This window comes from Centruroides vittatus, unplaced genomic scaffold, assembly GCF_030686945.1.
Source record: "Centruroides vittatus isolate TY-2023 unplaced genomic scaffold, ASM3068694v2 contig_134, whole genome shotgun sequence".
Lineage (NCBI taxonomy): Eukaryota > Metazoa > Arthropoda > Arachnida > Scorpiones > Buthidae > Centruroides > Centruroides vittatus.
Genome location: NW_027120852.1, coordinates 1958199 through 1980924, shown reverse-complemented (window position 1 = coordinate 1980924; position 22726 = coordinate 1958199). Strand labels below are relative to the sequence as shown.

The window sequence follows — 22726 nt, the reverse complement described above, 5'->3', positions numbered from 1 at the left end:
AGTTCTCTAGTTCAAATTTTGTTCCAAAAACGGCTGGTCTTCATTATAACGGATCGTTACAAAGAATGTAGCTTGAGGATGGACCCAGGGAGGGATCCGAAAACATTTGCGTACACAACTGGATCATACCCCATGCCGGTTAAAGGTTTTAATGAAGGATTATTTGTATATTACATCTTCCGTTCCTGACAGGTAAATTTTTTCATAGAAAACCTAAATGATGCTAAATAAAGGATAATAAAACAATAACTAATGCATAAACTGATTTATTTACAAACAAAATAAAAACAGCACAGAAATATATGTTATAACTACAATAATATAGTAACACACATTTAAAATTCTTTTGATTCATCATCCTCAATGTCTACATAAGAAAAAAAACCATTAAAAAGTTCTTCTACCTGGTAACATGAAACAAAAAGCTAAAATTTACACTAAGAAGGAATACATAATTTCTTCCCAGTAGATTTAGTGAGGAAAACCCTAAATTGGCAACGCAAATTGGAAGTGTGCAGAATGAAATGCATAAATAAACTCACATGCTTGGCTTAAGCTTGTCAAATGTTCCAGTTTTCTGGGATTGTCCCAGATGTTTTCCTCATGCTATATAGTGATTATAGGACTTTATTCTAAAAACTGTTCCTACAAAAAGGTTTCTTTTTCTTTTTCCACATTTCAAATAGATTTCTGTCACTGGCAGAGTAAAAATATGCATCCTATAGTCCTGAAATCGAAGCTTTCCAGTATCTTTTGGGAAGAACTCATTTTGTTCCCGATTTTATCCTCAAGTACCTGGTGACCCTAGCCTGGGAGGATGCTTGATGAAATAATTGTCATAGTCCACAGAGTTTTTAATATACCATTTTCATACATTTGTAAAGCAGGAACTACCTGTATGTAAATTTTTCTTTATGTTGATTTACCAGTTGGATTTTGGAATCTTACAAAAGAAAACATTTGGCTAACTTTTAACTATTTAATAATTTCAATTGGATATTTCAGGCTACTATTGTAAAAACATTTTGCTACAACTGTCATTCACCACCTGGCTGCACTGCTTGCAAGAATATATTTGTATTCAGTGTAATGTGTTATGAAAGGAAGAACTAAGTTCATATAATTCTTCCTTTCATAAAAAGTCAATTCCTGGATATTTATTTGGTGAAATGCAGAAATCATTGTATCTGATATATCGCACAAAACTATCAATTATTGACATCAAATGAAAAACTGTCAAAACTGACTTGAAAACAAAATTCATACAAGAGAATAACCTGAAGCAGGCTTCTCAAAAAATGCATTGCAGGAGTGTGATGTCGTCCCATGCTTTCACGTGGAAGTTTCCACATTCGCTTGATTTAATATTTTGCATGTGAAAGATCCATCTTAGTTTCCGTATATATTTCTGTTTCAAAGTTCTTGCGACACACTGAACGACCCTTTCATTCACCACTGCTAGGAGCCTTGGATTCTACACTTAAATGGTGTCCTCCATGTTTATCAGCCTATATAACAGAGCATATATCTGACGTTCCTAATTTCTTTTCTGAAGCACAGCTGTCTAAGACATAGGAGTAGCAAATTACATCCTACAGGTAACTGTATGCAATAAATAGACTTTGGAAAGGCTACACGAGGCAGCACTGATGTAAAGCAAGGGCTAAATTAGATTTTCTAGTTCAGTGCTGCTTTAATGGAGCCTTTGCAATGTCTATTTATCGTATACGGTTATCTGTAGGATGTAATTTGCTACTCCCACATCTTAGACAGCTGTGCCTCGGAAAAGAGATTAGGAACATCAGATGTATGCTCTGTTATACATATAGGCTAATAAACATGGAGGACACCATTTATGCGCAGAACCCAAGGCTCCTAGCACTGGTAAATGAGAGGGTCGTTAATTTATCATAGTGTGTCGCAAAAACTTTGAAATGGAAATATATACAGTAACTAAGAAGGATCTTCTGCATGCAAAATATTAAACCAAGAGAATGCAGAAACTCCAACGTAACTTCTCAAAAAAGCTGAAAAAGTTTGTAATACATACAACTATTTGCTGGAAAAAGAATCAAGGTGTGTTTATCATTATAATGAAAAACTACTGATGTCAAGTATTGAGTATACCAAGACAAAAGTATTGCCAATCCATAATATAGATATACTGTTGTGTATGTATGTCTCTTTAATCTGAATAAACATTACGTCCAGTAGACTATCACAACAGCTTTCAGGTTCACCCCTTTTATTGTATTACACTGAAGAGGGGCTTAGAAATTAAATAAGCCCGAAATGCATTTGGAAAAACAATAAAGTACCTAACCTGAAAGCTGTTGTGATAGTCTACAGAACATAATATTTATTCGGATTAAAGAGACATACATACACAGTAAGAAAAAAACAGCTACCATACTGAATATTTAGTAGATATACTATCATCCTTCACTAAATAACAGTAAACTAGCTTGGGTGCAAAATACACTATAACTGTTCACATACTTGGGGTGTATGGTGTTTGTTGTCATCACCTAATATCGAGTTTGCCAGGAAGCCAAATCCAAGGAGGTTGTGTGGATAAAAACAATATTTGCAGGTGCTGATGGATTCAGATTCAAGACACCTTTACAAATTTTTTGATTTATTGATATAGAAATTGTCGCTTACATATTTAACTTATTTCGTCTACTTTTGTTCATCATTCCATGAAGATATTCTTGGGAGTTATGGCAACAGTTTGGAAGTCCACTACGAATTTGAATGATGCCGGGCCCGGGATGAAGTCGTAGACAGGAGGGTGAGAAATCGCTTAATCCAGTGACTGTCAGACACCACACTCTTTTGAAGGTATGATGGTGACTTCTTGAGTTTCTAGGCAATGAAGTTGTGCAGAAGTTGATTGACAGATGTGAACAGATTAACATAGAAAGTGAATCAATGAAATGCACTTTAGGAAAAACAGATGAATAAGTGCACTTGAGATGTGGGTTTATATGAAATTTATCTGTGGACCAAACAATTTGTCCTGAATCTTCCTTGGTCCTCCCCAATTGGTTTTTTTTTTGTATCCAGGTACAACTAGGCCCAATTAGGACACAAGAAAGGTCAAGCTGCGACGTTAACCCGATATTGCATCTCAATCTCTGACCAAAGAATGTTTAAACAAACCTTGGAACTTTTGCTTGTATTTTGATGAGTCTTATTTTCTTTCTTGTCTGTTAAGAATTTCTATTAGGTGTTTCACAATATTTTTATTAAACAAAATATTTTATGGCATTTTGAACTCACCTATATTTTGTCATATTTACAAGCACTGAAGCCAAAGTTATTCTTTCCAGTCTAACAAGTAAACTCAGGTCATCAAAGACTTGTCATTGTGTTTATTTTATGAAATTCCTTTCCTGAATAGAAAGCTTTTAAACATAATTTAGTGCAGGGTTTGGACCTCATTTGGAATCTCACATACTTGTCAATCTACTTACAAATTAAATATAATACATCTCAAAGCTTGATGATATATTAATAAACCAACAAATGCCTAAATAATCGGGCTATTATATGGCTATAATTAAATAATAAATACAAATGAATTTGATGTAGAGGTAAGTGTTAGATGCCAGCATAGAGGTAAGATGGCACCTAACGCTTACCTCTATACCAAATTCATTTGTATTTATTATTTAATTATAGCCATATAATAGCCAGATTATTTGGGCATTTGTTGGTTTATTATTTACAAATTGTTTATACTCTACTAACTACCCCTTACTAGGAATATGTTACTTAACACATCAAATTATCTCACATATGTGACATTTATTTTCTGGAGGTGTTGTATATTTTTGATGCTAATGCCACACAGTGTCACATGGCACTGTATCAAAAGTACGATGGCAGGATGGCTGAGCAGTCAAAGTGGCAGCCTACCACTCTGGGGGACCTGGGATCAAATCCGAACGGGTCGAAAAAATCCCCAGGAATTTGAATTTTTCGGGGGAGGGGTGGTCTGTCCAGATATGTTGGATCCCTGTCCCTCACTATTTGGCAGTCCCATTGTGGGCTTGGCTAAACCCATTTATAGAGGCCCTCTTAGTGCCTACAGGGCGGAAAGAGTTTTAAGAAAAGTATCAAAAGTATACAATATCTCCATCTCCATGTGACACAAAAAAATGCTAAGTAGAGAAGTCATCAATTTAAATATTTTTTGAGACTTTTATGTCTCAGCAACTGATCTCACTCAACAATTTCTAAATCAGATATATATACCTGCATCCTATAAGCAAATGATCTATTTTACCCCCTAAATTTTACCCCTGTGTACTTTGTGCATAAAGCCCAGAACCATGAACAGAGATATCAAAAATACCTCCCTAATTATCAATACTCCTCATTTAAGAGTCACTTTCAAGCATTTGATAATATCTCAGTCTTTGCTATTTACTTTACCTCTCAAATTCCTTTTGTATATCACTCTTCACATTTGCACTTCATGCTCTCTCTACAATCCCTAAACTCCCTCTTTCCCTTAAATCTTCTAACATGAGAAGTAGAAAGAGATATTTTTATTTAGTTATACTTAGTTACTTACTTTATTTATTTTCAATTTTGTTTCACTTATTTTGGACATTGAGTTCTGTTAAACCACAACTGCTATCTCAACACTTCTGGCTAGTACTTGTGTAATCTTATACTGACATTTGCACGACGAAGGGAATTGTATTCCATTAATTCCAGATTAAAAAATGATCAAAATATTAAAATAATATTGTACTGTATTTTGTAACCAGATAGTAGTAGAAACTTTGGTTAACAAATGTTTCATTTGTTTATAAGCATGTACAGTATGCAAATAAGTGTACAAAAGACCATTGTCAAACTGATACAACAAGCTAGACTTCACTGTTGGTTAGTGTGTAGCTGTGGAATTGCAAGCTATTGATAATTTTAAGTGACTGATTGAATTAGTGCTGATTAAGGATTTTTCTTCTGCTAGGTTCTTTCCCTGAATCAATTGTATGAAATTTTAAATAATAATAATTTTGTAAATAACACTGATAAGTATTTTATTATTGTCAACATTAATTTGATATTTGTTAATATTTGCATTTTGTACCAACTACTGTTTTCAAAATTACAAGTTTTGTAGTCAGAAAATCCAGTGCTGGCATTTAGTTTAATAAAATTTTCTTCATATTTTACAAACTCTGGTGTAACAGTTGTTTGTTTGACATTTTGGACTTCACAAACATTCTCAAAACCTCCCAACTTCTCATGTTTTCTTTAATATGGGCTTCTCGACTCAGAATGGTAGTATTTTTCCTATCCTGATTATCTCTTCTGTGCTTTTCTATCTTAATTTGTAGCAATTGTTTCATAGCTCCCATATTGACTTTATTAGTCCCTCTATTATCCTTTAATGGAATTATGATCTGGATTTCCTTAAGGAAGGATTCCACTGCAATATTTTTGTTCAAAACATAAACAATCCTTTATTTGCTCAGTATTTTCATATATACAAGTTTACAACAGTTTCCAGTTGATGAATACTTGTTGCACACTCCTTACACTTTGAGTTCAAAGGATTGATTGTTGTGGGTTGTTGGTTGTTGGAGTGCTTGATTGTTGTGGTTGTTGGATGGAACCCTCTCTGAGGGTTGCTTGGATGGAATCCTCTCAGCAATCAAGAATTAGTCTCTGTTTCTTTTTTCTCTATGTTACCATTCTCTTCAGTAGTGGTGCAACTTGCAACCACAATGTATACTCCTGCTTTGTTCTCCCTTTATATATTCTCTTTGTTCTCCCTTTTGTCATTTGACAAAGGAAAAACAATGTATATGTGCTAATCCAGTCATTAATAATCCAGCCTCTTAATTATCTGGTATAATTCCCCAGCATGATCATTTCTGCAGTTCCATTTCTGTGAAAATGCTAGTCATGTCACACATCATATTTTCTTGTTTACACTGATTTAATTTTTGTGTACAGCACTTGTTACACTTGATATGCTTGCCAGAGACTGTGATAAAACTAGTTAAACTCATAAAACTAGTTTCATAGGCAAAAGAATAGATTACAGAAAAAATTACATGACTTGTCTAACAAAAGGTCAGTGTTAGAAAAGGGGAGAGTAAAATAAGGTAACCACGACTAACACTTTCCTAAGGGGTTAACAGTGCACCAACCTTTTATTACATAACTTTATAAAAATTGCCACGACACAATACACACACTCATATTTATCAACAACTTCAATCATTATATTCCAGCAGTATTGCATGTCAGTCAAGGAATGACTGGATTAGCAAGAGTCTAATGTATATAAATGTCTTTATTTTTACTGCAGCTGTTACACTCTCTGATGATGTTCTTTCTAGCATTCACTTACATATGTTGTATATGTTATTAACATCTTTTAAAACTCTTAACAAGCTCAAAAACCACTATTTTTTGTCCAACAATAATATATCAAAAATAAATGACAAACTGGTTATGTTAAATAGCAACAAAAAAGAAATATGTACAATACCTCATGATAACAAATAATATATGATTAATTAATATTAATACAAAATGTCTGCCTAACCACTCGTTTAACACGGTCGAAAACGGACATCTTCAAGCTAACTGACCTTCGCAGGTGTTAAAACAAAGGGATTGCTGTCCACGAGAAAAGTAGGGGGAGAGGGTTGTAGACTACAGACTGTAGATCGACTTTCACGCGGGAGGAAGGAATCTACTTGTCGAAAGTTTATAGCCGCATTGGGTGTACTATAGATTACTATCTATGGAATTTCGGGACTTTGAGTATATATCTGAACTGAGGGGACCGAGACGAGTTCAACGATACCCTACTTTTGGACCGGAGACGAAAAATAAAAAAGTTATCATACTTTTTCACTTACCATACTTTTTTAATGCTCTCACGAAGACGGCACCGTAGTTGCTAGTACTGCCATCTTGCGGTAAAGTCTGCAAACCGTGACGTCGGACTACGGTCGTCTCCAGTAGGGTTAAACACGCGATACGAGAGCGGAGAGAGCGACGCGACTTCCGATCGTCGCGCGATCGCCATTTCGGTTAATGTTACTTATGGCAGAGAACGTGGCGGCCCGACTGACCTCTCGTATGGGCGCCACCACACACCGCCATGTGCTAAACTAGTGATCGATTCACGGTAGTTCTTGAACAAAGTAAAAAAAGGGAGGAAACGTCTACTAAAGGCAATTTTAACGGCAAGCGACGGGACTCCCGATCGCGATAGCGAGGCCGACTTAGCGGAGAGCGACGCGACTCCCTATCATCGCGCGATCGCCGAAAAAAGTATGATAACTTTTTTTATTTTTCGTCTCCGGTCCAAAAGTAGGGTATCGTTGAACTCGTCTCGGTCCCCTCAGTTCAGATATATACTCAAAGTCCCGAAATTCCATAGATTGTAATCTATAGTATCCCCGCGGCATTTTTTTTTTTGCTGCTTTGTAAATCTCTATCTGTTCTAAATATCTAAGTCGTTCTTTGTGGGTGGTGCTATGTAGGAAACGTACAGTACACGGTCGAAATGTACAGGACAGTACAGTGCATGTATGTTGGAGTCGAGACGAAGGTTGCTTACACGGTGTTGGAAGTCCCATGTTCTTTGAGACGGGTGTTTAAAGGTTGCCCTGTAGCACCCACGCATTCTAAGTTGCGGTCGGTTCTGTGATCCGTAACGGGGATAGTATGTACAGCAGGTTGGAGGCGCATATATATATATATATATATACACTATCCCGGTCTGTAGTCTTACAACCCTCTCCCCCTCCTTTTTTCTTGCGTCACCCCTCTTAACACGTGGACGGCAATCCCTTTGTTTTAACATTTGAGGTCAGTTAGCCTGACGACGCCAGTTTTACAGCGTCGGAAATGTTCGCTTTCTCATTAGGCAAACCAATTTCCAGAACAAAGCTGAAAATTGGTTTGTTTTGTTTATAAATCATATTTAAATAATTAATTAGTGACCTTGTTACAGCCAAAAGAATCTGGCAATGTGATTGACGATGGATAAGTTGAGAATATGCGGGTTAATCATAATTAAAGAGTATTCGTTCACAGCTCTCTATAGAATGAACTGTTGGGCAAATCTCAACCAAGTTTGGTATGCATACTGTCCATAGTATGTGGTTTTGACTTTTGCAAAATAATTTTAGTTCAAAATTCACCCGCTAGGGCAAAATTTGGCACTGCTATCCCCTTAATGAGCATATTACGTATGTTTTCTAACAAATTGTGAAATTAGGAAACAAAGTATAATAATTTTATTTCGTTATAGATGTATGACAATCGTAATTGTACGGATGCCAAGCTGACATTGATGTTTTGTTGATAGAAGAGTTTAAACCAAGGGTAAACACTTACTCGAAAACCTTTTAAAGGTTTTCGGTCTTGTTAAAGGACCTTTCTCAAGAAAAACATTGTAAAATTCGAAGACTTGGTACGAATACAAAAACGAAAAAGCTTTAAACGTTTTTGAACGATATTCCGTTGCAAAATTACTTGCGTCATCTTAATAAATAACTAATATTACGATATGCGCGCAAAGTAGAGAAAAGAAAGAAAAAATAAGAATAAGAAATAAAAATAACAGTAAACATCGGGATCGGAGTGAAAAAATATACAAAACAAAGATTCTCGAAATATAACGTATAACCAAGTGAAGGCCTATATAAAGTTAAAGCGCAAAGGTTAAAAGCCTTTGCGCTGTCTGTTTTAAAGAAGATCGTATTCTGTACTTTCGGTTTCTTCCGTTTACATGGGTTTAAATTAAGCTTGAACGCCAAGCTGCAGAAACGTTAGTGAACTCCCGGAAGTTGATGGAGAGACCTTTATGGTTTGCTTTACAGATCTGCCATGCCTCTGCGTAGTGGCGGTGCTTAATGTCCCGAACTACTTGTAAAAGCCTGGCTTGGTCCTATTCTGCTTTGACCTTTCGGGGTCGGCCAACAAGTAGGTGGCCAGCGCTGTGCATGGTTGTTCACTTCTTACGTTTCTTTGGTGTTCTGCTATCCTGTCCTTGATAGATCTTCGTGTGGCTCCAATATACACCAATTTATTTTGTCGCCGTGTGTCCGTAATGGGGATTTCATAGACCCCAGGAAGTGCGTTTCTGTCGGCTTTGTCTTTATCGGATCTTAACAGCTGGTAGATGGTAGGGTTCCTTTTAAATATGATTCTTTTGTTCGTGGCTTTTCCGATATGTGGGGACCCGAGCGAGGTCCGAATCGTCACCCGGTGAGGGCGACTTCGGAATCCGTCAAAGTTCTAGTTGCGGGCGGCAAAGAAAATATACCGCGCGATAGAACAATAGAGGTGTTTTCTTTAAAGAGGTGTAAGCTGAGAAAGCAAGTGGAATAATGGGTCTACAGTCGAAGCAAAGCTAGCAAGAGGGAATCCAATTCGAACTGGCGGCTGACCTTTCCCGCGCCCTCCAGTGAGTTTCAAATTGTCCCAGGTGACGAGATGAGACCAATAAGATAACGTGTCAAGGGATCAGGTTTAAGCGTTTGGTAAGGAGATGTACGCGTAAGAAAAGATAGGATGACAGTCTTGGTGGTGGTGCGCGAACGACAGGTAGTGATCTCCGCGGTTGTGGTGATGTGAAAAAGAAAACGTACGTTCCAAATACAAAACAAGGAAGGAAAGACTTTCTGACAGTGACTGAACTTCCGGCTCGTTGGATACCGACTCAGCGACCGAGCCCTAGCTACCGCCACATCTTAAGGAGGACGTAGGACGTCCTCCTTAAGATGTGGCGGTCCCCAAAGGCGGTCCCCAAAGGCGAGAAATTACGGGATCGGGAGAAACGACGAACTTAGCAGTGCCCGAGCGACGGATAACTCCGTAAGAGACTTTAATAGTGCTCCACCGAGGCTCATCTTTGTAAGTTGTGTATAATCATTTTTCGCTGTTATTAAACGCATGGTAAATGGGAAACCGATCTCAGTGTGCCTTACCTCGCCCACACGAAAGGGCAGACCGCGGAACGCCATCCCAAAAGACTCACCTCGGTCGGCTAACCTCACAGATACGTCCAAAGAAGTTACACAGTGATGCCCTATATTCCATCGCTGAAACCCCTCGGTAACGGGTGGAATACTTTTCGTGCGGGGTGTCTTGCTTTGGCGGATAATTGCGTTAATATTAACCCTGTAATTCTTGGCTAATTTATATATATAATTCAGCTCATCTGTTCTGCCCTTGGTGATGTTACAATGCGAGTAGGCTCTTTTGAAGAGCGCACGAAAGGCTGCAAGTTCATATGCAGGGGGGTCGTGGGAGATCCAGGGAATAAATATAGGGTTGTAGGTGGGTTTCCTATACACCTTAGTACGGAAGTGTCCTTGGTTGTCAATTTGTATTGATAGGTCCAAGAAATGTATCATCTTATCATTTTCCTGCTCGAGCTCTATTTCTAGGCCGAATCTGTTATCATTTATGTCCTCAATAAAATGCTGTACGTTGGGTATAGCTTTCCAGAATGTAACCACGTCGTCCACGTATCGAACGTACGTTAGCATTTTCGTATTTAGGCAACACCGCATTCTCTAGCGTTGTTAGTAGCATCTCACATAGAGAACCGGCAAGTGGGCTGCCTATGGCTACTCCTTTTTGTTGCGTGTAAGTAACGCCTTTGAAGTTAAATATCGATGAAAAAATAGTGAGGTACGCTAACTCTAAGATATGTTTTCTTTTCTTTTCTGGGGACTAGATCTTGCTAAATAGGATATCCCTTAGATGACAGAAGCACGGCTCCAGTTTAACGGACGGGTATAGCGCTTTGAAGTCTAACACCGCCATATATTTCACTTCGTGGGAGTTTATATTAGCCATTTTTGTTTATAAGCTCTAACGGTTGCTTGATGCTGTTTTGATTCTTGGGAGCGTAAAGCTGGACGAAGCTGTGTACCCATCTTTCTAGTATTATCGTAGGAGCGCTTCCTTTATCGACGACTGGTCTTACGGCTTTATCATTTTTATGGATTTTAGCAAATCCAAAAAGTCTCGGGTCGACGGAGATTGGACTATTATTTTCGTGATGCCTAATTTTATGGCCAGCGGTGTGGTCGCGAACTCTTGATTGTAGTTTCTCCGAGTTGTGGTGCGCAATCGTACAGCATGTATCTTTAATGTACTTTGACAGAAGGTTGTCGTATGTGCTTCTCTTCATAATAACGAGATCTTTGGATTTATCCGTCCTTGTAAGCACTAGATTATTATCTTTCAGCCACTTCTGAGTTTTTCTAATATACGACCAGAGCGGATCTCTGTCTCTTTTACGAATATCTTGCTTGATCTTGAGCGCAACCTCCCACCTAAACATTTCTTTCTTGGTCTCACCGAGGCCCTCTAATGCTTGCTCAATATCCGGCATGAGTTTGTCGTGTGTGATTATAGGTGGTGGGGAATGTTTTTTTATAATGGTTTTAATTTATATACTGTATATTTCAATCTAATTATTTTTTTTGTATCTGTCCTGTAAGACGACCCCGGATTTTGGGGCCTTTTCTATGATTCAACTATCGTCTTATCTGCGGAAATATACGATAGATTCTGTAATTTGCACAGAACAAGTGTAAAGACTACAACCGAATATCAAACGGTTCTAGGAACATTTTTGTTACTTCCGTACAATTTTTATCGATATAATTATCGACATAATTATGTTTAATAATAGTAATAACCATAGATATATTTACCTTCGAAGATTAAGAGTCTAAAAACTCTCAACAAAGTAACAAAAGTAGTGAAATTCCAAAATTTTCTTTCCCGCTAACTGTTGTGAAGTAGTCGCTCGAATCTGGCAGGAAGTGGCTAAACCGGCTGTATGAGCTAACCTTATATTCTAGGACCTTGTTTCCAAGTACCACACGATGAAAGGGGCCGGTCTCTAAGCGAAACTACTCGTGACTTATACTACGGCCCCTCCGTCCCGCTTCCGACGACCGAGCGGAAAGGCGGAAAAGAAAAGGACAGGTTTAGAGCACGCGGGGGAAAATCCGGCATCTGGTCGCGTAGACGCCGCTAGAAATTGCGGCGGACGGTAGAGCCGGAAGCGAGACGTCTTTGTTATTTGCCGGCGCCGTGGGCGGGCGAGTTAGAGAAGCGACTCACCTGGAATGACGGCCACAGTCTTCAGAGCTCGAAGTACCCGAAACGTCCTCAGAGCGCTCAGATTGCCCAGTTCCACTCCCATGGTGATGTAACTGCCGAGAAAAAACAAAGATTAGATCTACCTTGCCTTCCGCCGCCCACGCCATATTTACGCAAGGCCGGACAATGCCGTTTCCTTTAGGCAAATGTCGGACCAGCACCAAAACGTATTTTTCATTGGCGCTATTTTGCACCCAACGCGTCGGTAATCGCGGATCTCATCGATTGTCACGCGCGGCTTTTTACTTATATTTAAAAGCAAAAAAAAAAAAGACGTCCTTTTGATCGTAACCGACCTTCCTTTTTCTTATTTCTGTTTTTATAAAGGTTAAAAGAAGTTTCTGGCTAACTTGCATGATCATTTTACTTATATCAACGCGCATCATTTAAAATATGCAGGTACTGACAAGAATGACACCGACCAAGAACTTCTTGGAAGTTCTTGGTCGGTGTCATTCTTGTCAGCACCAAGAAGTTGCTGTACACTCTACGCGTGGTACACTGGCAGTCCGGTCTGGCCATTGTGTATCTCCCAGCGCGCAACCACGGTGGACGATCCGGCAGCCACGCCACGCGATTCTTAGGTTTTACGCAAACCAAGGAGGCGAAATCGCTGGTCTGACATTACTCTTAAAGCCTGGGACTGGCGCGCGGAAACGGACGACGTCACTTTTGCCGTCCAGGCGGACAGAATATCGAGTTGAAAACTTTCATTAAACTTCATATCACTAATGGAAGAGGAAGCAAGAACGGTATTGGATTATAAGAGCTTGTATCCTTCCATGAAAATCGAATCTTGCAAGGAAGCACTATTGGAATTCAGGTTCAGCAAGAACCCTGAATTGATTCGTAACAACAACGAGGTGGTAGAGCTGGCTAAACTGATATGCTACAAATATTGCTTTAGCTTTAACGACCAGACATACAGCCAAAAAGGGGAAGCCCGATCTCAGGAATAGAGAGACCGGGGATAGTTAACACAAGGGGCATGTTGTCACAGTGCAAATATCGCCCATATAATCAAAACTGAATGGTCACGTCATCTAGGAGTAGGTTCATTTACCGCTCGCTTAAATTTAAATAATATCCGTTGCATTGTGTTCCGTTAATTGGCGGTTAAATTTACAGCGAGTCGCGTAAATTTGGATGTGCCATGTCTTGTGCCGTTTGAGAACTTGCAATTAGTTAATGATGAGTAACAACTGTATTTCCTATTAGGTGGATTCTTAATGTATATATACATTATGAGCAATCGAATTTTCTATTTTGAAATTAGAAACTGTGAACCGATTTGTTAAGGAAGTTCATTCGGGGAAAATTGTCGCACATCGAACGGGGCAACTTGTCACTAAGATTGACTCATCACAAGAGGAAGAAAAAACTCTCACCACAAACCAAACCTTCTGTTTGGTGTGTAGTGAGAGTTTGGTCTCACGAGCTACGTACAGATGAAAATCCATATTGTTTGTCACAACTGCGACTCCGAAGACGATACGCAAAGATTCGAGTTATTGCCTTTCTCAGAATAAATAATACTAAATTAGTAATCTATTTTCTTTATAGAAGTGGCACGAGTAAATGTCATGTTAAGCATAATTTAACATAATCAAAATAAATTCCCGAAATGCGAAAACTTAGGCTACCTATACCCTGTGACAGTTTCTAAGATAATAACTATAACAAAAAACTATGAAATGTTCATATATTTAATTATAAATCAATCAAAAGATATGTAGGTGCATGCATTTTCTCTTAAACCTAAATAAATTGATATTATAGACCCTAAAACTACAAATGACTAAAAACTGTGACAAATAGCCCCGCTCTCCCCAACTTTGTGAGTTGGTCGTTAGAAAACTGGAGTGTTTTAACGATCAACTCGCATAGCATTCCTGAGATCGGGCTTCCCCTTTTTGTCTGTATGTCTGGTCGTTAAAGCAAAAGCAAGATTCGTAGCATATCACTTTAGCCAGCTCTACCACCTCGTTGTAACGAATCAATTCTTTATGATTTCAAAAAAGATATTGTTTATTTTAAAAAGTATGTAGACGTTATCATTATCTTATGGAAGAATAACCGTAAGATAAATGAATTTGTCGATGTGATCAATAGTAACAACGACAGCTTAAAATTGAGAATGGAACAGAAAAGTTCCTTAATAATATACTTTTTAGACATTAACGTTCAGATCAGAAAAGGGCATTTATCCACCAGTGTTTACACGAAACCAACGCACAGCCCGCTTTACATCTCCTCGCAATGAAATGATCCGTATCGTTAAGCTGGCAGCGTTCCGAGCTCTAATCAGGTCCTTTCTATATTGTGACAGCGTTACGGACAGAGCAAAGGCGTTCGACAGAACTGTACAAGTAACCGAAGCCATAGGATACAAAAAAGGCACAATAACAGAAATAATTAGAAGATACGAGAAGAGCAGAACAAAGGCTTTAAAGCATGATCCCACTAAAGACCCAAAGTTTACATATAACAGAAATACGAAAGGCATTATAAAAGAAATTGCGGATCGCAAGGAGTCAAGAATAGTTCTGAAAAGAGCTCCGAACCTATATAATATTTTAAAAAAATGACGAAGTTAACATTAAGAAAGAAGAAAAGGCAGGGGTCTACACGATTTCTTACGAAAACGTACAGTACATCTAGGAATCGAAAACGAATATATCGGCGTCACAACAAGGAATTTGGGAGTAAGGCTCGAAGAACACAAATATAACATCAGAAAAGGTTCCAACACGACAGTATTTTCCCAGGTGGCTGGTTAGTAAAATGGGATGAAGCGGATATTGTCAAACCCTGGCGCTCCCCAACATTAGCAAAGACCGCTGAGAAAATTGAAATTTACAAGAGGATGCATAAGTGCAAGGGACGCATCGGCTTGGAAGTTTACTGTAATATATGTTGATGATTTGAATAAACATTAAATGTAATGTAATATATTGTTGATGATTCAGATAAACGAAATGTAATCGTGTAGGGGCCGAAATGGCGGAACGAAAAGGAGGGGAGAAAAAAACAAACAAAGCGACAGTCGCTCGACAGAACCAGCCGGATGTAGAAGTGTTTTAGTTGTGTTAATAAAGAGTTATTCGTATTATATTGTCTGGTCAGTTTGAGTCGTTTTTAATACATGGTGGCAACGTAGAAAAAAATGTATCAGATCCCAGCGCCAGAAGTTTTTAATTTTCGTCCCGAGGATCGGAGAACATGGATAGGGCGTTTCGAACGATTCCGAACAGCGTCTGGACTCCATAATAAAGAGGAAACTGACCAGGTAAATGCTTTCATATATTTAATGGAACAAAAAGCCGAGGAAATTTTGGCGTCATTTAGTCTCCCAGATGAGGATAGAAATGACTATTCAAAAGTTAAGATGGCATTCGAAAAATACTTCGTCCCAACTAAAAATGTTATCTACAAAAGATATAAATTCTATTCTCGGTTTCAAGAAGAAGGAGAGACAGTGGAGAATTTTGTAACCGCATTATATACTCTGATTAAAACGTGTGATTTCCCTGCTTCGTTTCAAGACGAGATGTTAGGGACAGAATATTTGCGGAATTAGAGACAAAAAGATTTCGGAACGTTTGCCACTTGAAACGGAACTAACTCTAGATAAAGCAATAAACAATGCGAGACAGGCTGAAACAGTGAAAAAGCAACAAGAAGCTTTTAAGAACAATTCCGGGAATAACATATATGCATTAGGCAAAACTGCAGGTAGGAAAAACGCATTTTCGAAGCCGGAAGCTACCGACAATTCGTTTACCGGAAACAAAACTTTAAATTCAAATTCAAATTGTTATTGGTGTGGAAAAACGGGGAAACATACTAAACTAAATTGCCCTGCACGTAAGGCAGTCTGTAATAAGTGCAAAAAAGTAGCTCATTACGCAAAACTCTGTAAAGCTAAAGTGAGTATAAATGAAATAGGAGAACCTAAGCAAAGTTCATTTCTAAAACATGTTAAAGGGTCAAGTATTATAAACAATAGCGTTAAGAGACAGCTTAACCAGTGGAATGCAAATATTTTCGTGGGAGGCATTCCTTTAAACTTCAAGATCGACACAGGGACAGATGTCACAGTTATACTACATGAGACATATAACAGAGTGCTATCTCATGTTAAATTACGAGAAACGAATAGATCTATACACAGCCCTGGGCCCTTAGTTTCGAGTTTTTCGTGTTGTACTCGAACTGACGTCACTGAACTCATTCGTGTTACTACGACTCACATAATTGGTAGTCTCGAGTTAGACCCTTCGAACGAACTTGAAAGGCGAGCGGAAGTAGGTCATATTCACGTGTTGTGTCATGTTTACGTGTGTCGTTAAGCACGATGGGGTTATTTACAATGCATCTGGATTTGCGACTATAATGATTCGACCAATCAACTTAACTGTAACAAGTTGTAAACGAATCGACGTAAATTGAGCAGCTCACGTGCCAAATCGATTAACTCCACAAAACAAAAAGAAAAAAAATTGATAATATAAATTATTTTTTAAAATTCCCTTTAAACTTTCAATTTAAATAAACATTGCAGAATATATTTTTATATATCGTTATATTAAAGCTATGCTTTAATATAACGATATATAAAATTAGTCACGTGAAAAATTTTAAAATAATGACGATTATATTAAGGATTTACAAATGGAGTTAGTCGATTTGTCCTGTAAACGGTTTAATTATTACAAAGAATTGTTTTAGCCCTTGGTTTAATTGGATTAATTAAATACCTACTAATGTGAGGTAGATAATAAGGACTTATCACACCAGTGATAATAAGCACAAATATTCAGGTATCAATGTAGTACTATACATTTAATAAAACAATAGGGGTGTACATTAAAACTCGATTAGATGAAAAATTAATATGATATAATCAAAATGCATTTTGGACTATCGGAATAGCCCTGTTCAGTTAATATTAATATAAAAAGGTTTATAATACTTAAAATTATACAAACTGCTATAAAGTTTTGATCAGTGAACATTAAATGGATGCAGAGGAGACTCTTAATAATTTATATTACTGTATTAATAATAATAATAATAATAATAATAATAATATAAATTATATTAAATAACTAGCAGGTAGGCCCGGCGTTGCTCGGGCAAAAGTAACGATAGCGAAGATTGAGATTATTACGTTATAGTCACTAAAGAAAAAGAGTAATTTCATCAACGAAATAAGTATTTCTAAACATAGGTCGAATTTGAAAATTGAATGTTCTAATATTGTTCAATTTTCACGACGTGTTCTGATTATATCGTTTGATTTTCATCGAATGTTCTAAAGAAGAAAGATTGAGAAAAACCGAACTAATCTGTTTAAATTTGAAAATCAAATGTGCTTCTAACATATTACTCTTTTTTTTTTTTTTTTTTTTTCAGAGCCCGTAAATCTTGCACGTCGCTTTCTCTTGTTCTCCATTGATACTTCACAGTATCATCGTTACTTAACACTTTGGTACCCTAACTGTGTACCAAATTTCAACTTTAAACGCCTAACCGTTTTAGCGAAAATTAAGATTATTACGTTACAGTCAACCTTACTCATTTTCACAGAATGCAAGAATTGGGTCCCCCGTGTTTCCAGACTAATTTCAGAATTTTTAGATGGGTCTAAAAATATGTTCGATTTCCCGCAAAAATGAAGAACTACATCTGCATCTTGCATGTCGCTTTCTCTTACACTTTGGTACTTAAATTTGGAAGCGTTAACAATGGAAACGTTAACAATGGAAGTGTTACGTAACAATACCATTGTTACTTGACACTTCCATTGTTGATGGAAGTGTTAAGCCTTAATCTTGTCCCTCTCCCCCGTGGGGAGGTATTTCGAAAAATCCCTGTATAGTGTGCATTCTCGTGACATACCCTAACTATGTACTAAATTTCAACTTTCAACTCCTAAACCGTTTGTGCTCTTAACATTTCCATTGTTACGTAACACTTCCATTGTTGACTCTTCCATTCTTAACGCTTCCATTATTGACACTTCTATTGTTACTTAACAGTTCCGTTGTTACTTAACACTTACATTGTTACTTAACACTTCCATTGTTGATGGAAGTGTTAAGACTTAATCCTGTCCCTCTCCCCCGTGGGGAGGAATTTCGAAAAATCCCTTCTTAGTGTGCGTTTTCGTGACGTACCCTAACTGTGTACCAAATATCAACTTTCAATTCCTAACCATTTGGGCTCTGCGCTGATTATTATTATTATGTTGGGTTAAGTGAGATATACTCGGTTAACACCGGTGGCTGTGTACTATGCCGGACCAAAGTCAAGGCATAGTAACCAAAACAGAAATTAAAGAAGTGTATCAGTGTGTGTGTCTGTATTCAGGAATTTTCTCACAATATGACATGTATTCAATATAGTGGCCTTCTGTAGTGTGATGTATGTGTTTCTATTCAATTCTAATGTGCCCAGGCTTTTGTGTAGTGTGTGTGGTATGACACCTGTAGAGGAGAGAACAACAGGTACAATAAGCACCCTATCCATCCTCCACAGATGCCTTATTTCCTGGGCGAGTTCTGTGTACTTGCTAATTTTTTCAGTGCATGCGTTTTGTATATTGTGAGTGTTTGGAATGGATATGTCTATAATGTATGTGATTTTATTGTGTTTGTCAATGAGTGTGATGTCTGGTCTGTTGTGGTAAATTGTTTTATCTGTGATTATGGCTCTGTCGTAGTACATTTTGTGCGTGTTGTTTTCCAATATTTAGTGAGTGTTTCCTGAAATATAAGTGAGAGCGTATTAACTAAATCCATGTCTATGTTATCAGTGATGAACGAGGAAGTGTCTGTAGTATCATTAGTGGTAATTGTTGTATGTGTGTTATTATCAATGCTTGTTCCTGGATTATCCTGACAGGTTACATGATCTTCATTAATGTTAGATGTTTCTGTCTGTTGATGTATTTGATCAGCCACCTGTTGTTTGATAAGTTCAAGTGTTGTTTGTGGAATAAGGTTGTTGTGTATAATTGTTCTTTTTTGATCAACAACCCTTTGTTCAGTGACAGTAAGGTGAGGATATTGTTGTGTGAATTTATGGTGTAGTTGTTGTCTGTATGCTGTCGTGTTTGTTTCAAGTTTTGTGATCGTGTAATAAGTACGGATGATAAACTCGTTCATTTCTACTGTCCATTTCATCCGTTGGCGTGGTTTTCCAGCCTTTGTGGTCTGTGGATGCATTGCCACAGAAACACCAAGGCTGGGTTGGTTCCTCACATCTGTTGAGGGCATTGCAGTAGCCATGCTTGGGCCGGTGCTGCTTTCGCCACCGGTAACCAGGGGAGACTGTGGCCTATTTTTCGAACGTGAGCCTCTGCCTAACCCACGAACGCGGACCTTGTTAACCCGGGCGACGTCCGAGCCGGTATCACACTTTGATCTAGTTATCACCATAATAAATATCTCCACAGAATGTGGGTGTGGTCACTCTTAGCTTCATTTTTCCCCATAGGCCTTACTGGCATGGGTGTCCCTACCAGGAGCTTGTGCTCCAGCCTGCATTGCCCTATGGATCAGTAAAATTACTGGGCTCTCCCACCACGCCCAGGTGGTGACCACGGGAGAGTTATTATTATTATTATTATTATTATTATCAACTCGTCTTGATTATATATATATAGATTGGTCGAAAAATTCTTTGCCTTCTTATATAACGTCTTTCAGCTCTTTCTAATGCTTCGATTGCGATCAGAACAGCATATTCGTCATTCATTTTCACTTTCGTGTAGCGATCTCACATGCTCGACTCAACGTGAGTAGCAACTCACATGGTGAGATGGGAAAGCACGGGAGTTATAACTCGAGACTACCGATTTGACGTCAGTGTGTGAGATGGTACCACGTGACACGTTCAACACGTTGGGAGTTGTAACACGAAAAACTCGAGACTAAGGCCCCTGGAAAGAAAACACTAGATGTTGTGGGAGTGTTTACGGAGAAGCTAAGAAATAAGAGATTCCGCATCCAAGAAGACATATATGTTATAGACAAACTAGAACGCTCCTTGTTGAGTGGTAAGGAGAGTGAACAGTTAAGTCTTGTGAAAAGAATACAGGAACTAAACTCTACTTTCGATCCATTTAAAGAATTCCCAATCTATTTCAGGGGTTGGAAAAGTACAGAAACCCTATCACATTAAACTTAAACCGGAAGCAAAGCCTTATGCTCTGGCAGTTCCTCGAAAAGTACCATTGTCCTTGAGAGATAAGCTCGAGAAAACTCTGGACGAGATGGTAAATAAGGGAATAATCGAGGCAGTAGATGAACCTGCAGAATGGTGTGCTCCAATGGTTTTGGTTCCAAAGAAATCAGACAAAATAAGAATTTGCGTCGATCTATCTAAATTGAATGAGAACATTGAGAGGAAATACTTTCCAATGGCGTCGGTCGATTATACACTCAGCCAATTTCATAACGCAAAAATCTTCAGTATTATTGATGCTAATGCAGGGTTTTGGCAGACTGCATTGGATTCAGAATCATCTTACTTGACAACCTTTATAACACCCTTTGGGAGGTTCAGATTTAAACGGTTGCCGTTTGGAATTAAGTCGGCGCCTGAAATATTTCAGAAAAGAATACGTGAAAACAATACCAGAGGGCCCTGGAATTGTAGGACTAATGGATGAATTCGTGATATTTGGGGCCACTGAATTAGAACATGATAAACGTCTGCATGAAATTCTTCGTACACTTCAAAATGCAGAATGGACTCTAAATGCTGAAAAATGTCAGTTCAGAATGAAAGAAGTCAAGTTTCTCGGACATTCAATCTCTCACGAAGGTATAAAACCTGATCCCAAGAAAACAGAAGCAATAGCGAAGTTCACAAGACCTAGTTCTGTCACAGAGCTGAAAAGATTTTTGGGCATGAGTGGATTCCTAAATCAAATCCATACCAAGGATGGCTGATGTTGCAAACCCTCTGTACGAACTGTTAAAGAGCAATGTAGAATGGATATGGGGGCCAGCACAGGAAACATCGTTCCAATAGATCAAGAATCAGCTATGTCAAACTCCAGGATTATCAATGCATGATCCAAAGAAAGAAACATATATTTCCTGTGACGCATCATCTTATGGTCTTGGCGCTGTGTCGTATCAGAGTAAATGTGGTCACGTGTCTCCAATTTGCTATGCATCTAGGACATTGTCGGATACCGTGAAACGGTACGCACAAATTGAGGAGGAGGCTTTGGCAATTGTTTGGGCTTGCGAGAGATTCCACGACTACATAATGGGCAAAGTCGTGAATATTGAAACAGACGACAAACCGCTGAAACCAACTTTCATGTCGAAGGCTTTGGACAGTCTTACTCCAAGACTGCAACGAATGAAGCTACGAATGATGAGATACGATTATATCATCGTATACAAACCGGGAAAGTAGCTTATAATTGCAGATGCATTATCCCGTAGCCCCATACCCGAACAGGGAAATGAAGAATTGACCGAGGAGATTGAGGCTTACGTTCAAAGTATTATCGACACCTTTCCTGCATCTGATAAACGGTTAGCGGAAATCGTGTATCTACAAGAGAGAGATCCAATTTGCAATGTTTTGATGAGATACTGCAAGGAAGGTTGGCCAAAGAAAAACGAAATACCCGAGAAAATACGAAGATATTGGGAACATAAAAATTCAATTACTCTTCAAAATAAGATTTTATTTAAAGATGCCAAGAAGCCAAAGATGCCATTCCAGAAAAGCTCCAAGGAAAAATATTGAATAGGTTACATGAAAGCCATCTCGGAATAACTGTGAGGTTGCCGAATTCGTGATTTCCAAATGTCAGGACTTATCGTATGTGGGGTGAAGGAAAGTGAGGCAGATAGCTGCAGTGACAAACAAACCCGTTTATTTACACTATATCTTACAGTCTAGTGTGTCTTGTTCCGATGGCACTGCTGGACGGTGAAGCGTTGGCCCCGGGGCGGTCGGTTGGAGTTTCTAGGATGGTCGGAAGTCCCTGGACGAAATGAAAGTGGCCCGATGTCCGGAACAGGTTGGTAAACGTAGGGGAGAGTTCAGATATTAATCTTCGGTTCGAGGCTGGAAGAAGTCGAGAAGTCTGGGAGAAGTCTTCACAAGGGGAGGCAGAGACAAGTCTGCTTTGCCCTTGAGATCCAGGTTTTTATAAGATCTTTCTCCCCTGGATCTCCAGCTCCTGATTGGTCGGTTTCCTGTCTCTAGGCAGACGACCGACCGTTTCGAGCTATTAAAGGTTTAAATTCGACACTGTGTTTTATTCTGATCAAGGGAATTTAATCAGAACTCGAAACCCCTGCTCTTATTCAATTGTCTCGAATTCTTATAAGTCTGATACATAATATCAGCGCTACATCGCCTTTTAAGGAGAAAAAAAAAGACATTTTTCTCTCGATTAATAATTTTTAATATTTCCCGTTTTAACGTTTCCTTCCAATTTCTACTAGCATCAGAATCAAAGCTTGATCCCTTGATTTGGCATTTTTTATGATACATTTTTAACACA

The 22726-nt window shown here is 38.4% G+C and overlaps 2 protein-coding genes across 5 annotated transcripts in view; both read right to left on the bottom strand.

Moving 5' to 3' along the window:
* The window catches only part of wal (electron transfer flavoprotein subunit alpha wal), a 100998-nt gene that overhangs the window by 1150 nt on the left and 77122 nt on the right, over window positions 1-22726 (bottom strand). The window lies entirely within an intron of this gene.
* Window positions 1-22726, bottom strand: part of LOC136990759 (sodium channel protein para-like) — a 476095-nt gene that overhangs the window by 426330 nt on the left and 27039 nt on the right. For all 4 annotated transcript variants that reach the window (XM_067289190.1, XM_067289191.1, XM_067289193.1 and 1 more), the window contains exon 5: window positions 12142-12233. In XM_067289190.1, coding sequence (XP_067145291.1) covers window positions 12142-12233 — 92 coding nt within the window. The remainder of the gene's footprint in view (window positions 1-12141; window positions 12234-22726) is intronic.